This window comes from Lepidothrix coronata, unplaced genomic scaffold, assembly GCF_001604755.1.
Source record: "Lepidothrix coronata isolate B3197 unplaced genomic scaffold, Lepidothrix_coronata-1.0 Scaffold179, whole genome shotgun sequence".
Taxonomy (NCBI): Eukaryota; Metazoa; Chordata; class Aves; order Passeriformes; family Pipridae; genus Lepidothrix; species Lepidothrix coronata.
Window position 1 is genome coordinate 491,130 of NW_016690359.1, and position 16,981 is coordinate 508,110.

General features: G+C 45.9%; 1 protein-coding gene across 2 annotated transcripts in view; it reads right to left on the reverse strand.

Moving 5' to 3' along the window:
• The window catches only part of INTS9 (integrator complex subunit 9), a 59,043-nt gene extending 44,556 nt beyond the window's left edge, over positions 1 to 14,487 (reverse strand). For both annotated transcript variants that reach the window (XR_001877323.1, XM_017830498.1), the window contains exons 1-5: positions 14,360 to 14,487; positions 9,971 to 10,031; positions 7,725 to 7,787; positions 3,938 to 4,077; positions 1,767 to 1,853 (exon numbers count right to left, since the gene is read on the reverse strand). Coding sequence is in view for 1 of the 2 variants with exons in the window: in XM_017830498.1 (XP_017685987.1) it covers positions 1,767 to 1,853; positions 3,938 to 4,077; positions 7,725 to 7,787; positions 9,971 to 10,031; positions 14,360 to 14,424 (416 nt within the window). In the remaining variant the exon portion in view is untranslated. The remainder of the gene's footprint in view (positions 1 to 1,766; positions 1,854 to 3,937; positions 4,078 to 7,724; positions 7,788 to 9,970; positions 10,032 to 14,359) is intronic.
• Positions 14,488 to 16,981: the final 2,494 nt, after the last annotated feature.

Below are 16,981 nucleotides of genomic sequence, written 5' to 3' on the forward strand. Positions count from 1 at the left end.
AACGGCTCCAGAACTCCCTCTCCACACACTGGGAGCTGTGGGGGGTGTGATGGGAAAAACAGCTCCAGAACTCCCTCTCCACACACTGGGAGCTGTGGGGGGTGTGATGGGAATAACGGCTCCAGAACTCCCTCTCCACACACTGGGAGCTGTGGGGGGTGTGATGGGAATAAGGGCTCCAGAATCCCTCTCCACACACCAGGAGCTGTGTGGGGGTGTGATGGGAATAACAGCTCCAGAACTCCCTCTCCACACACCGGGAGCTGTGTGGGGGTGTGATGGGAATAAGGGCTCCAGAACTCCCTCTTGGTGTGATGGGAATAACAGCTCCAGAATCCCTCTCAGTGTGATGGGAATAATGGCTCCAGAACTCCCTCTCCACACACCGGGAGCTGTGGGGGGTGTGATGGGAATAATGGCTCCAGAACCCCCTCTCCACACACCGGGAGCTGTGTGGGGGTGTGATGGGAATAACAGCTCCAGAATCCCTCTCCACACACTGGGAGCTGTGGGGGGTGTAATGGGAATAAGGGCTCCAGAACTCCCTCTTGGTGTGATGGGAATAACAGCTCCAGAATCCCTCTCGGTGTGATGGGAATAACGGCTCCAGAACTCCCTCTCCACACACCGGGAGCTGTGTGGGGGGTGTGATGGGAATAAGGGCTCCAGAACTCCCTCTTCACACACTGGGAGCTGCAGGAGAGGGCCTGCTCAGGCCAGCAAAACTCCAAAATTATAAAAAAAACCCACCACTATTCTGAGAATCCTGATAAACTTTACTTTGCTTTACATCCGAGTTTTACTTGCCATCTTCAGAAGAGTGAGAGTCACAGTGCAAAGGCTGCTCCTAAGCTCAGCAGGGGAACACAATATACAGCTAAAACCATGGCAATTGGGATTCTTAATTTCTTTGCTTTGTGGTACTGGAAAATACCGAGATGACTTTTACAACATACGAAACAATTCATTTTTAGGGAACTTTTCAATCAAGCCACCTTAAGAATTAGTGGTAGAAAATGGGAGATCAATTAAAAATGCACAAAGCAGCCTTTAAAAATAACTTTCTAATCAACCAACCCTATCTTTAAAATGTGCTAAAAACGAAAGTCTCTCCTCCAAAGAACATGTTGTGCACCTAAAATTGGTTTTATTTCCAAGGAAAGCATTATCTGCAATTAGTAAACTGTATGGATAATTTTTAGATTCCACAGGCTTTCAAAATGTTAGATGTAGAAGCCCTCAATTTTGAGCACCTTGTTTTGATGAACAGCTGGAATAATGGACATGGTGTTTCCAAATAACCTTTTTTATTCAGGTTTTGGTTTGGTCTGAAGCTTTGGAGAGCCAAAAATCTCACTTCTGCTGTTCAGGTGTTAAAGAAGATGGTAAGAAACTGCTCTGTTACCTCCAACAGCTGTGTCCTGACTTTCTTAGTATTTCAGCGAACATGAACGTTAATGTCATTTTAAATTTAAATTATTCCAATACAATATAATTAAGTTTAAATAGCCTGCTAATTTCAACAATTTTTTATGATGTTAATACAAAAATGTGCTGGTTTTATCCACCACCATGGAGCTAAACTAAATCAAGCTTGTGAGGTTGGAAGCCCAACAACGTGTGAATGAATTTAGAGAAAGAACCGACCCAAGTGAACCTTTTTCTTGGAAATCTCAAAGGGTGGGAGCTGACCCATCATTCCAGTGAATCCTAAACTCTGGTTAGTGTTTTAGGACAGCCACCTTTCCCGGTGACTTGTTCCTTACCTCTGCACCTCCTTGTTCTTCCACATGGAGGCAGACTGAGCCTTTGGCACGCGTTCAATGGAATTCACCAGTTCTTCCATGAGGAGTCTGAAAAGGTGATCAGGACTAAATTAGTACTGCAGCCTCTCACACAGGAGAGAGTCGAGAGCTTTCTCCCAAATCTTCCCAAAATACCCCACAAGCTGTTAACACTGTCAGGCAGTTTTAAAGAGGGATCTTCCCACAGAGGCATCACAGCAATTACCCAACAACCAACACTATCCCTCTTTCTCCACAGAGCATTCCCAATTCCACCTGCCTGGCTGTGACAGCACAGGATCTGGCCCGCCGGGTTATGGGTTATTTGGAAAGTGCCAGATAATTCCTTCATTACTGACACAACCTGTCATATGGAATGAGACAAAATACACAAGGAAAGCTCAATAGCTGGTGCCCCTTTATCACCTGGAGAAGCCAAGCACAGCGTCAGAGGGAACTCTCCTCCTCTACCAGTGCACATTTGAGACAGAGAAATATGTCAGGCATTAGAAATTCTCCCTGCAGATTTCACTGCAACTGTAGCTGTGTGCAGGCTTGAAGGGAGGAAGACACAGATTTACCTGCAGAATGGCATCTGGAATTACTTGGGATGGGGAGAACCACACCAGTACATTCTCCCACAAGACTGTTATCTTCAACTCTGGACCAACCCCAGAGCTCTATTTCTAGTTCATATTCACACAGTTCCTTTCACCTACAAGGGCCTTAGGTTCTGTTTGTTTTCACACAATGGGGGAATTACTCTGGCATGGGAAGTTTGCACAGGACCATTAACAGCCAAAGATTCCTGCTCTGAAGTGCTTACAGAGTAGTCCAGATACCAGGGTCTAAAGTGGGTTCTAATTACTGAACATGGCAGCTGCTCTGCATGAGGGAGGCAGAGACCACAAGGCCAGTCAGGCCTCATCAAGGGACAAACCTGCAGGGTTTGGTGTTGACCTATTCAATCAACAAGACAATTTTGTAAGGATACACTGGCAAGTTTGGTGACTATTATGGGTTTGACCACAATATCAGGTCTTAGATGTTCTATTTCAGTCTCCTGTTGCTGCTGTTTTCCTCAGTGCTTCTCTCTGGATTCAGAGCTTATGTATCTCAACTGTCATTTGAGGTGAAGTCTGCTTAAATTCCCTTCCATGGAGTGGAGGAAAGTGTGGTTATATGGAATCATAGAATCCTACAATGGTTTGGCTTGGAAGGGACCTTAAAGCTCATGAGTTCCAACCCCCTGCCATGGGCAGGGACGCCTTCCACTAGCCCAGGTTGCTCCAAGCCCCATCCAGTCTGGCCTTGGACACTTCCAGGGATGGGGCAGCCACTGAGATGAAAATCTCATGCTGCATTTTCTCCACTCTTGTCTGCTCGGGAGAGGAGTTTCACTTCTTCTTCTTAAAAGTTGTTTGAGGGGTTTATAAAAGGATTCTGAACTGGTGACTGGGATGTAACTTAGTAAGTTATAAAGAAGTGGAGCTGGGTAGTGAGAAGGTTGGGATGAAGCTTTGGAACAGCAGAATAAACGGGATCCCCAAGTGCTCATTGAATTTGAGGGGGATGAGGAAAAGCTCCAGTTACCTTATCAAATGTGGCAGCAGTGCATGTCAGGAATCCTAAATGGTTTGGGTTCAACATCACCTTGTTCCACCCCTGCCAGGGGCAGGGACACCTCCCACTGTCCCAGGTTGCTCCAAGCCCCATCCAGTCTGGCCTTGGACACTTCCAGGGATGGGGCAGCCACAGCTTCTCTGGGCAACCTTTTCCAGTTTTCCTACTGAAAAGACTCCTTTTGTTTAAGGGGATCAGAGAGGAGCAGGAGAAATCCCTAATCCATGGGGTTCAAAGTTGGCTATATGGCAATTGCTGCTCCAGGTGTCTCAGCCCACTCCAGATCTACTGTCCCACATCAACTGCCTGGATTCAACACCAAGCACCTGCTGCAAGTGTTGAAGATGGTTCCAGAGGTTGGGAAGCATTGAGTTAACACATTTGCAGCACTAAGGACTTGGCTGGTGTTCAGCTCCTGCCTAAGAGCCTCTTGGGAACATGAGACACCCCTGCTCTCCCCATGTTGTCCTTTACACCTTCTCCTGAGCAGTGATGAAAGAGGAGTGGAGAACATTAAGGGGCTTCTTTACCTGCCAATTTGAACAGTGGGCTCGGTGGCATAGACTGTGCCAGTGAACCCTGTGTACTCTGTGATGTAGGGCAGTGCCATCATGCAGTGATAGTTGGAGATCAAGATCACATCCACTGTGGAGAGGTCAAGCAGTTCAGTCTGAAAGGAGAGCAGAGAGATAAGCAACATGTAACCCTTTCATGCAGTTTAAGCAACGGCAGAAAAACTTCTTATTCTGTTTTGGGTGGTTTTTATTAATTTATAGTGCAGGAATGTAACCAGTTTATATAAAAAAAAGTCTGTCTCGTGCCACACCTCAGCTGTGGCAAAGATTACTATTTCCTTCAAATTAACGAGATTTATTTAAAAGCCCCCTAAAAGGAAACCATGTCCTGGGTTTGTCTGTGTTTCATACATGGAAGTGGCTGCTGTTACGAGATCCACGGTGATCACACTTTTATCAAAGAACTCATATGTGCACTTCCTCAGGGAGGAACAGACACCAAAACTTCTGCAGCACTGATTTCGCAGGGTGCCTCATATTTTTTTTATGCAGCACATCCTACTGTACCCCAGGAGAGTGAGAGAGATGAATGAAGACTGTATTTATTCCTACACTTAAAATAATTCTATTTTCCCCAAGTAAACTCTTGGCATCTTTATCATTCACATTTTCTACAGCAGGAGATGAAGCTCATTCATAGGCTACAACAAAACAGTTGGGTGGGTCCAATTTGTTTTGATGTGACAGTTTAGACAAGAGTTCTGAGAGCAACAGAAGATTTCACACATTGTTAAAAGAATTTTAATTAGAAATATTTACTGGTAATGCTATAACACAAACGGTGTCAAGTCAGGAATTTACAAGATGTATGACCTCTAACTCAGTTATTATAGAGCAGCTAATGGAATTCAACACTCATCAAGCACATATTATCTGATTACAAGGCTTGGTCCAGCAATTTGAATAAAAAAGGCAGGAAAGTAGGTCACTCTGCTTTTCAGAGGGCTGACACAGTGCTCTGGTGACAAGCTGCTTAACTCCTCTCTGAGCACTCATGGTTTCAGTCCATGATCACAGCTAATGTTGGAGCCACGATCTCCAAGCTGGGAACAGGAGGTGAAACACCATCCTGGGATCCCTGACAGGGCACCTTTTATCTCACTGAGCTTCCAGGCAGGGACACACTCACTGTGTGGTATCAATGGATCCGCTGACGCCTCCTCCTGCCAAGGCCTGGTTCCTTCATGAACTGGTTTTCAGCTTGTCCAGAATCAAATTCTAGAGTGGTTTGAGTGGGAAGGGACCTTAAAACTCATCTCATTCCACACCCTGTCATGGGCAGGAACATCTTCTGCTATCCCAGGTTGCTCCAAGCCCCATCCAACCTGGCCTTGGACACTTGCAGGGATGGGGCAGCCACAGCTTCTCTGGCCAACCTGTGCCAGGGCCTCACCACCCTCACAGGAAACAATTTTTTCCCATTATCCCATCTCTCCCTGCCCTCTGGCAGTGGGAAGCCATTCCCCTTGTCCTGTCCCTCCATCCCTTGTCCCAAATCCCTCTCCAGCTCTCCTGGAGCCCCTTTAGGCACTGGGAGAGGGGTTCTGAGGTCTCCCTGGATCCTTCTCTTCTCCAGGCTGAGCCCCCCCAGCTCTCCCAGCCCATCTCTCAGAGATGCTCCAGCCCTGAGCTGAACCCCAGCCCAGGTGAGCCCTCGGGAGGATACACGCCACCAATTTCCAGCCTTCAGCATCCCACATCTCAGAAGCATTTACTGAAAGGATGAAAAGGGTGTCAAAACCAAAACAAAGTCAAATCTTCCCTGGGACTTGCGGCGATCTCACCAAAGTGCCTTTGAACTAAAGAGGTTTCAAAATGTTTCTTGAAATGTGAAGTGAGAGAGCAGAAGGTTGCCAAGCAAAGAGAGGGCTGCACCCTGCACTCTGACATGTGTGAGTGTACTCTGCTGCCCAGACAGCCTTTAGCACCTTGTGGCTGCTGGATTAGATCCAAATCTTGGCTTGCTTTGGCAATGGTGTTCCTGGAAGCGATACCCTGATTCTCCCACTAACTGCTTTTGCAGACAAGTTTCTTCAAAAGAAGTGGCGTGGAAGGAGACAAAGGGAAAGACAAAGCCTCTTTCACACGAGCTCCTTCTTATCCTGTGCTGCCAAACACCAGCAACGTTCCCACCGGGCTGATGCTTTCAGCTGGCCATGACACCCGAAACTCCTGCAGGCAGGTGAGCTCGAGGTGCGAGCTGGGTATCACCAGCACATCTCTTCCTGGTGCTCAGAGACTTGGCATCTGTTGGGAACTTTAGAAAACATCTGGGAGGCCAATTTTAAAGTCCCTGCAGTGGTGACAAGTGCAGCTGGTTGTTGTAACATGGACTGCCGGGAAGCAGCTCCACGCAGTGGTAACATGGGTAAAATGAGGCAGAGATTCCCCATCTGTCCCATTTAGAGCTGCACATGTGGGTGTTTTCCAGCCCAACAAAGTAACCAGAAAGCCTGGCTGAAGCATCCTAAACCCCAGCAGATTATCCTTCCTGCACATGGTCTCAATTCCAAAGGGAATCCAGCACATAAAACTCTATCTTTCCCCAGATCTGAGCCACAATGGCATCTTCTACACATACAGATGCTTCCATATTCCTTCCATAGCACAGTAACCCAAGAGATCACAAGCACCCTGTACTATTAGGGTTTTGGGTTGGGTTTTTTTTCAGTGTGATTGGATTATAACCATTCCAGATGGGATGGAATGGTTATGATCTGTTGGAATCACTTGCCAAAGCCAGTACCAGAGGTGCAAACTTGCTTGGAAGAATGGAGGTGACAGGAGTCAGGAGCTGCCAGAGGTGAGTTTCCTGGGATCCACAGACAGAAACAGTATTGCCAGAGCCCCAGCAAGCTGACAACAGCCTTCCAGGAGTGTTTTGTGCCTCCTGCCAACAAGGTCAGGCAGAAGGGGAAAAAAAAATCGCTGCCCAAAAGCAATTGTACGTCTCTGAATGACAGAGAAAACATCCCAACATGAAATGAAAGAACTGATGTTATCAGTCTGAACACACTGAGGGAAGAGGATACTATTCCCAGACCATTCCCCATCATTCACCTCCATCTCTCTCTGCTCAGCTTTTGACTCCTACATAGAGCATTACCCTGATCAGTCAGGTGACCTCGGGCAACCCAAACATCTTCAACAGTCTTGCTTTCTTTTTTTTCTTTTAAATCCATGAATTCTTGTAAAAACCAGCTTGAGAAGCAGCCACTTGCAGCCATGTCAGTGGATTTGAAGGCAGAGTTCTTCCCTCAAACAGGCAGAGATGGGCAGCAAAGAAGGCAGCTAAAGTTTTTAACCTAAATGTGCTGCTGGCAGCCCAGAAGAATCCAAACCTGGCTTAACCACACATTCAGCTCCCCAGGGAGCTCCACTGGGCAGGTCCTGAATCCATGGTTAGAGACAAACAGCATTCCTTGTCTTCATTCCCTGCCCTTATCTGGATCAGCACATGTATCCTGTCATATTCCAGCCCAGCTCAGTCAGATTGTCTTTGGAAGGCCCATAAAAAGGGACAGTTAAGTCTTATTCTTGTGTGAGATACAGATCTGCTCAAGGAAACCTTCCACACCTCCCAAAACCTCTGTTGAAAAGGGCTGTTTCCATCCTTTTCCCAGTTTTAGCAGTGTTATTTACTGAGCAGCAATTAAATAGCAATAATCTGGTAATAATAATAATTTAGCCATTTTCTCCCACATGATTGAACAGAGCCAGATTTTCAGCAAAATAAACTCACCTCTGGCAAGCAGAACTCAGGCACCGAGTCCACAAACACGTGGCCAGAGCACTCCTTGAGCTCCTGTAAAAACCACACCAACAGAGAAGACACAAAAATACAAGCCAACGTTACTCCAGTGCAGCACATTTTGCACTTTCCAAACAGGTAGTTTCCAGCCTGTTATTACATCATGTTTATGCCCCTTCTAGACACAATTTGGTGCAAGGCAGATCTGCTGAAATTGCTTTCAATGCCAGATGAGGCTGCTTGGTGTCTGAAGGGATGAGATCCTTGTTGGGAGGACAGAAGGAGCACTTTGGTAGGTCAGGAAGGAGCCCTGGGAATCACTGGTGGGTGGTTTGGAGGGCAAGTTTGCAATTTAGTTTTGGTTCCAAACAACATCCAACCTCTTCTGTCTTATTAGGACCAGAATGCAATTTTTAGCCCCTTTCTCAGAGTATTTGATGAAGCAACTTTTGGGGGTCTGTGCTCCACATGGAACTTTTTATTAGATTTAGCTCCACTGGATCTCTAGTCCTCTATTTTCTTCCTCTTTTTCCAAGGCTGACATCAAAAATCTTTGTCGCATAAAAAGTCAGGGCTATGTGTGGAACAAAAATATTCCCAACTCCACTCCTAACCCACCCACTCTCCTCTCCTGGATGCTTCCCTTGTCCCACAGCGAGGGGTCTCAGCCAGAGTCAGACTGACAGAATTAAAGATTGAATCCAATTGTTAATAATTACAGTGCACCTGCCAACTGCTAACGAATGAGCAATTACAGCTCGTGGCAGAAGTCTCCCACCCTCATCTCCAGGGAGTTCAAAATGATTAAAAGGAGATCTCAGCACATTTCAGTGCCTCTCCAGGACTGAAGTTTTATAACTGTCACTGGGACAGGAATGTCCACCCCACATGATGAAACACCCCCCTTTGACTCCTTCCCTTGCCTTTTTCCAGCAGGGGTCACGGAATTTCCCATTCCAGGCAGTCACAGCGGTCAAGGTGAAGGGAAGAGATGCTGCATTTGAATTTCTAACACATGATTTCCATTGGCACTGGGTGAGTTTGGAGGTTTCTCTCGAGCACATAACCCAGCAGCAGCACCCCAGAAATGGAAATACATCCCATATAAAACTATACTGACAGTGAGTCCGTTCTTTGGGAGCTCTGAGACCCAGGCTGGGGTTCAGGAGAAACATATTCCAGGGAATTCAAACTGAGCAACTCCTTCCTTGTCCCTGAGCCTTTGCAGCCTGTGACTGCCAGAGAACAAGTGCTCTGAATAGAGCTGTTACTATTTTACCAACACAAATGCTGCCTGTACAGTTCCTTTTGTCTCCAATGAGAAGAAAAATCAGGTCTTTAATCTGTGATCTTCAGCTCCCTTGCCTGTAAAAATCAGATCAATCCATTTTGTCCACCTCAAAGTCCCCTACATAACCAACTATTATCAGTGTTTCCTTTAATGTTCACATAGTCAGAGAACAGTCTATTAAAACACTATTTTCTCCACTGGTACCTATTGCTGCCCACATCTGAAATGTACCTGCCTATTTTACTAACTTCTGACATATTTTTCTGTTCATTGTTCCCCCGTGGCAGATCAAGCTGGAGGCTGCAGTGCCAAGTTTTGGTTGAAGCCCCAGATAAATTCTGCCTACAAAACTGATGTAATGAAAAGAAGAGGGGAAAAAAAGAGAAATTCTGTGGCTCTCATGTAGCTGAGGAAGTTCTGTGTCTTAGAATTAGGAGGCTGGAGATAAAATCCTCCCTGCTATGTCCAGCAGCAGAACACATGTTGACTTCAGAGGCCAAAGACAAGCTTTTCCTCTCTGAGGGACCTCCCATAGGCAAACCATTCACTCTCTCAGAGTCCTCCTGCCTCAAAAAAGGTACAGTACCAACCTCATTTATAAGCAAACTCTGAAGCTTCAGTGTCAGAAAAGTGAGACTGGGGAATAAAAGGCACTCTAAGAAGGCAAGGCACTATTATTTATGGAGCTCCATGAAATACAAAAATATTCATACCGATGACTTCTGCATTTTAAAGAGGATTTTTTATAATCTAGGCTACCTCTGAAGACTGAGAGCCTGGAGTTGCTATTAGCATTTTGTTTCAAACCCTTCTGCTCTAGAAGGACACTCTGGCTGGTAAAGGTACACACAGAAACCGTTGGGATGAGTCAGTGTGGAACATTGTCCCTGCTCCTAACCTGTCAGGGAGCTTTTGGCACGGCAAGAAAATTCCAGAAGTACAGTACCTTGTCCAGAAAAGTGCTTCCATCTTTCAAAACCCAACCAGGAAGTTTGGAAAGCCTGGGGCTGTGGAAAAAAAAAAAAAGAAGAGAAATTATTGGAATATGAACTGGCTCATGATCAGTGGCCAAGCACAGACCTTCTGTTTGGTGTCACACAGGCAGAGAACAGCATTCCTGTCTCAGGGAAGTAACAGCCTCAGTAAACCAGACAGACAGTTTCACTGTGGGTAAGTGTTCACCAAAATGACTTTTACAAATCATGATTATGACACTTCTAAGTAAAAAGAATAAGAGGACGGGGCCTGCAGGGAGTTTGTAGTCATTTATGAGGAGAATTTCAAAAAGGGCTCAGTGCTGCTCAGTTGCCCTGTGGTAAAACTGGATGAATAAACAGAAGTTGGGGCAGCAACAAACTCTGGGCTTGAAACAACACAAAAGCACCATAAAAGTGCTCTGGGACAGAGGACAACAGACAAACATTCCCATCAGCCATGGCAGGGGAAAGACTGATGCTCTGGACGAAGTGTTTGTAGACACAGGTTGGGATTTTAGATCACATAAAACATGGTTTCCTGCTTAGTTCTCACCCTGAGCAGCCACACCAACAGCTGCACAGAGCATTCACCTCTGCTGAAGGACAAAGGGGCAAGGAGGCTTGGCTGGGAAGTGCATGTTCTAAGCAACAGCAGAGACCCTTTTTTCAATAGTTTCAAATGCTAATAAAGAAATTTCAAGGTGGACATTGTAAGCCTGAGTTTACAGCAGTACTTGCTGCAGCATTTCTTGCTGCCTTAACTGAGAGACTTACTCCACACTTCACCATAACATTTGATTTTTGTGGGAGCCTCCAACTTAGCTCTAAAACCACTGTGTGCCCAGACTCAAGCACATCTACAGAAATCCAAAAAAAGTGGAGGTAACAAGAGAACTGAACCCACCTGGAAACAAGCCCTGCAACAACCTCAGATCTGGAACCTGGTTGCAATGAAATCTGGAAGTGCTGGGCACTAAGCTCTACAGACAAACATGTTTATAGCCTACAAGGGCTTTCAAATTAAACATCTTGAAAATAGGAAGTGATTCGAGGGCTCAGAGGAATGTTGTGTTCAGACTAATGTGGATATGAAAGAACAAATTCTAACTGACACCCCAGAAAGTCCCAAGGAAGGAAAAAGAGGAAATCCAAGACTCAAGCAGTGAAGACAGAAGGTAAGAGGGGAGAGTAGGAGGATCTGTCGTGGAAAAGCTGTGCCAGAGAAGTGTGTCCCATTTTGAGGATTAAGTCTGAAGAAGTCTGATGATAGAAAAGATGAAGTGGTTGAATGTACTCCACACCAACACGTTCAAAAGCACAATTTAGGAGCAGTAATTTGGAGACTGAGGAGGCTGAGGATAATTGGTGCAGTGAGACTAAAAGAGTTATGGAAAAAGCAAGGAAAAAGCAGGAACAAACCACTCTGATATGCAACAGCTTTGACAGATACAGGAGGAGAGGACAGAAAACTTGGCTGGAAGGGTCATCTGGAGGTCTGGAGTCCAATGTCTCAATGACTAGGTCAGGTCAGTCTGGCTTTGTCCAGCTGTCCCTTGCAAATCCCTGGATCTTTCTGCGGGATCACCAGCACGAGGCAGAGCAGAATAAACTTTCCCTGATATTCTTGCCCTCGTAATTTAGCCTCGTGTGAGTTTTGCTTTATTCACAGCGAAAGAGCAACTATTGACTCGTACTAAACTGGCATCCACTGAGGAGGGTAAGGCCTTGTCAGGGGAGGCAAAATCAGCAGATTTTGAATCTTGTGTGTGGCTGGAAGTGGAATGAGCAACACAGGACAGAAAGGACTCTTTACCTTGAAGCCAAGAAGCAACACAGCTCCTGCCGACACAGTTTTGACATTGTAACAGAGTGATTGATTAATCCAAAATAGCTGGAACTGTCCCATAAATAATGTGAGCAAGTGTGTCATGGCTAGACAGGAAAGGTTAAGAGCTTCCCACATGTTCATTTTACCGCTTTGCATTTGACTTTGGCGCAGGGGAGAAAATTCCGGTTGACAAACCTCCTTTGAAGTACAGGAGAGGGCACAAAGGGTTTGGCAACTGCAGGTGCCCTGCACGTGCTCCACGGGCTGGAGAGAACAAGGACTGCCACTGCCAGGGCAAGGGGGAATCTAAGTCCCTTTGGATGGGCTTTTTTTTTTTTTTGGAGAGCAAAGAACTCTAAAAAATGCCCAGTCCCTTTCATGCCACAAACGCTGCAGCACTTTCCTCTCTCAGAGATTAAAGCACAGGCTCTCAAAATGTTTGCTCAAGGAGGGTCCCATGCCAGGTGTGACACAGGACTGAGCTGCATAGCAAAGATCCTCTGTAATATCATTCCTTTGTGCTCCACAGAGGTAAAAATTAGGGCTCACACTTGCAGAGCCCAAGCAGTTCCTGGGTCATTCTTTGGGGATCTCTGGATTAGAGGCAGCAGAGAGAAGTGTGGCTCCTCTCTGATGAAGATTTCACAGGGGTCCGTCTCAGATTAGCACACCTGGTTCTGAGAGGACACACAGCTCAGATCTGACTGACCTGTGCTAAAATTCCTCAGGCAGCCAGTCTCTCCTGTCATCTCTCACCTGGCAACTGATTGCAGTGTCACCCCTCTGTCACCTGCCCCTGTCGTGTTGATAATGCACATTTGAATTTCGGAGGTATTTAGACACAGACACCTGATCTATGAAGGTAAAACTCCAAGCTCTGCAGAGAGATAAGGGCTTTCCAGTGGCAGCCACATTCCTCCTCAAGTTTCTGACTCATTTCCACCCACTCTCTGCAGGACACCTGGTTTGTAGAGCACTGGAGAGATCAATTACTCGCCCAAGTCCATGTGCTCAGGACAATCCCTGCTGGAAGGGCTGTTCAATCACCTCACCGACAAGATTGATTGGATTTAAATCCAACTGTTTGCTCCGATTCCACTGGGCCATCAGGGGTCAAATCTGACATCCTTTCTTATTGAGTTTGAGTCATTTTAGTGCCGACATTCTGGAGGTACTTGGGGAATTCCAGGTTGTGACCTGCAATTTGGCTGTTCATTCCCAGGGTCTGCTATCAGCAGACAGAGCTGGCATATCCCCAGGGAGTGCTGATTCCTGCCCTTCCAAAGAACCTCTTAAGCCTTTGTTCAATCACCTCATTTTGCTACTTGTTCCTCTCTCCACTTCCTTTTTATTTGGGGGGGGTGGGTGGGTGAAAGCTAATGCAAGGCAATTCTGCCTGTACCTGGATTTCCCAAATTTTCTGGATCCCTTCAAACTCTGCTTCTGCCCCAGCAATAGATGTTGCAGCCAACAACTGCATTATGGAATGGGACAAAAAAAATCAACTATCACACCGATCCCTCTTAAGGCATCTGTTGCCTCTCTACAGCAGATCCTGAACTCCACGTTCTTGCAGAACAATGCAGACATTGTCTATTCTTTTCCTCTCCTCTCTGAAAAATAACAAATCATAGGAAGTGCTGGACAATCTGCTTTAACCTCATTAGGTCACTTAGGAAACTCCCTTTCCCAATCATATTTCCCCCCCTCCATCAAGCCTCCTCTGAACCTAGAACGTTCCTCACTTGTTTCCTCACTTGTTTCCTCGTGGACCAAAGTTACTGAATGGCTTTTGAGAAAACTCCCACTGCTTCCCATCACTAAGAGTTACTCATTCCCCCCTTTTCAGCTGTTAATTTTTGCCATTGATTCCATTTACTCAAGACATAAGTCATCCTAGCTGAATATCCAAATTAATCTAAAAACCTGGGGAAATACAACTTTGTAGTAGGGCATGGAAGGAGTCTTGATCTCAGGATTGTCTTCTAGACTCCTTTTCCCTGCTGTTCCAACCCTGTGCCCAGCTGCACTGCCCTTTTATTTATTTCATTTTTAAAAGGGAACAATTATGCCAAGGAGGCAAGTAACAAGGACTGCTAAGTGCTATTTTCCTTTGCATTAGTCTGTGCTCCAAGAAAAGCCTGAGAAGATGGTGGTTGAACAGAACTGGGCTCCACACACTCCATCTCTGTTAGCCATTTATCTCATCTTGCATGAAGAAGCCAGAAAGATGACAGATATGTGACCTCACTTGTGCTGAGCAGTTGCAGCAATACTTTACTGAAGCTTAGAATAAATTATCTAGAAAAACCAATCAATAAATCCATAAAATGTCTTCCGTCTACCGAGCCAAAGGACGTTATTTTGATAAAGAGAATTTTTAAGTGAACAAAGTCTATTTATGATATCAGATGATGCTGTTCATTTGTACCCATCTCCTCCCTCCTTCCAAAACCCCATTTCAGGCAGAGCACTCCAACTGCAACCCAAGAAGACACAGACTTAAGTGCTGACAGGCCACAGAACTCACCTCTGGACCAGAGGCAACGGCAGGAAGTTGAGGGTGGACGTCATGTCCAGCCCACAGTCCAGCATGATGGTGGTGGATTTGAACTTGAGCACGTTGCATGGCAAGGTGGGATGTCCTGACAGGCAGTACTGAAAAAGAATGAGGAGTTAGTCCTGACCTTTACCAGCATGACCTTCTTCCCCTCTGTCTGGGCACTGGGGAAGACACACCTCAAATCCTGTGTCCAGCTCTGGGCCCCTCACTGCAAGAAAGACATGGAGGGGCTGGAGCGTCTCCAGGGAAGGGAATCGAGCTGGGGAAGGGGCTGGAGCAGCAGGAGCTGCTGAAGGAGCTGGGGGGGCTCAGCCTGGAGAAAAGAGGGCTCAGGGGGGACCTTCTGGCTCTCTGCAACTCCCTGACAGGAGGGGGGTACTGGGGGGGGTGGTCAGGCTCTGCTCCCAGGGAACAAGGGACAGAACAAAGGGAAATGGCCTCAAGCTGTGCCAGGGGAGGTTCAGGTTGGACATCAGGAGCAATTTCTTCATGGAAAGGGTGGTCAGACATTGGAAAGGGGCTGCCCAGGGAGGTGGTGGGGTCCCCATCCCGGGAGGTGTCCATGGCACTCAGTGCTCTGGGCTGGGTGACAAGGTGGGGATGGGTCACAAGTTGGACTCGATGATCCTGGAGGCCTTTTCCAACCTCAGGGATTCTGTGAACAGAGTGAACACCACTCCCCCAAACGTCTTTTCCCCCTTGTTCTTACACAGTTTCATACACACCAGAACAAAATCCCACTTCCCATGAATCCGTCTCACAGAGATCTCCCCGTGGCAGGGTATCAAAGGGGCAGATTTTCTTCAGGCAGTTTTTCTGATCCCAAGGGTTGAGCGGATGGCAAAGCTCCCCTCTCTGATTTAGGACACGTGTGGAATCTCTTTTTTTCTAGCAATCACCTATTTCTCCCCAAATCCCAGGAAATCAGTTTCTTCAAAATTTCAGTCCTACTGGCAAAACCTGGCTAGAAGATTTGAAAACTACTGAGAGTGCACAGGCAGGGAGAGAATCCCTGCAGGAACACAAGTTTTTTTCCTGTAAGAAACCTGCCTAAAACCAGCCATCCACAAGTGCAGCAGCTCTGGGGCAAGTTCTCACCTGCTTTTTGTCTTGCTAAACACAAACAGGAAGCAGAAGGGACTGGACAACCCCACCTGAATGGAAGGGTTTGTGTAGCCAAATCCCAAAGGCTTTGGAAGCTTAATGAGCCGGTGAGCAGGTTATGTAGGGGGCACTTGAGCATCATTGAGATGCAGCCACCTCCTGCCTGGAGTGACAAACATTTAACCAGGCACAGGAGCTCTGAATAAGAAGAGAACAGATCTGGCAGCTCAGCCACAACTCAGGCAGTCAAACTTTAGCTTTTAAATTCAAGTTTTGGTCAATTAAGATGAGAAATACCACTTGTTTGGCCATGCACTGCACTACAAACAGACTCAGTCTTTTTCTAAGTCATTTATCCCACAGGCCTGTGTTCTGTACTTCCCTCTACCAACTGGAAAGAAGGGAGATTAATCATTTCATTTTGTACCTCTGCTCACAATAACCCAGGACTGCAACTGTCTGGATTAACAGCTCCCGGGGAGTCTATTTACATACATTCCACAAAAACCTGCTTTAAATGATATTTAAATATTAAAAAGCTAAGTCCCGTATATTAAATTTCAAATATCACAAAGATTTTCGCTTTAAATTCACAAAGCCTTAATCATTAAGGAGCTACATCACATTTTGCCTTTCTTTCAGCAAAGTTTAAAAATAACAAGCTGGTGAAGGAGTGAGGATACAAGGAAGGAATTCAGTTGGTTTAGTCACAAATGTAATATGCTCCTGTGAAATTAAGTTCTCACCAGAGCAGAACTTTGACAACTGAAGCTCTAAATCCAAGTAAATAGAAAGAAATGAAGGGAAAAATAAGGTCTATTTTTGTAGCTTTTAAACTATTGGTAATTAAAAAAGGCAATGAAATATCACCTCTTTAATCAGCAAAACATTTTCTTGCCTTTTTTTTAAAAATCATGAGTAGGTTCACAACCCTGACACCTACGAGCTAACTGGGAAATCTCCCTTTTTTCTTCTTTACAAGCAGCTAAAATCATCTCTATCTGTGGCTGTCACGCTGTGGTAAATGGATTCCTGGGAATCAATGGACTCTTCCCACCAGCTTCAAGCAAACTGACAGAAAAATAAAAAAGCAATTCATATTTTCTATACAGCTGTTTGCACAGCTGACATTTCTGGGCCTGCACCTCCGTTAGAATTTGAGATTAGGAATCCAAGAATTGGAGTGTTTGCACTCTGTATGTCCCTATGCACATTATAAATGTGGTTATTTCCACTCAGTTTATACTTGTTACTGTTTAAAACAGATCCAGAGATCCCAGTCGTGTTCCTGACTGGATTAAAATCCAAGCTCTTCTTGCTCCAGGAGTTGTGTGCTTCCAGCTTTATTCCCTTACAGCTAAAGGCTGGTGCAGCCAACACATAAATGCCTCAACTTCTAACTAAAAAAGCATTGAAAAAAAACACCAAACACCAAAAAAAAGCCCCACCCAGCCCAGAACCTTCCCCGGCGGGGTTTGTAAGTTG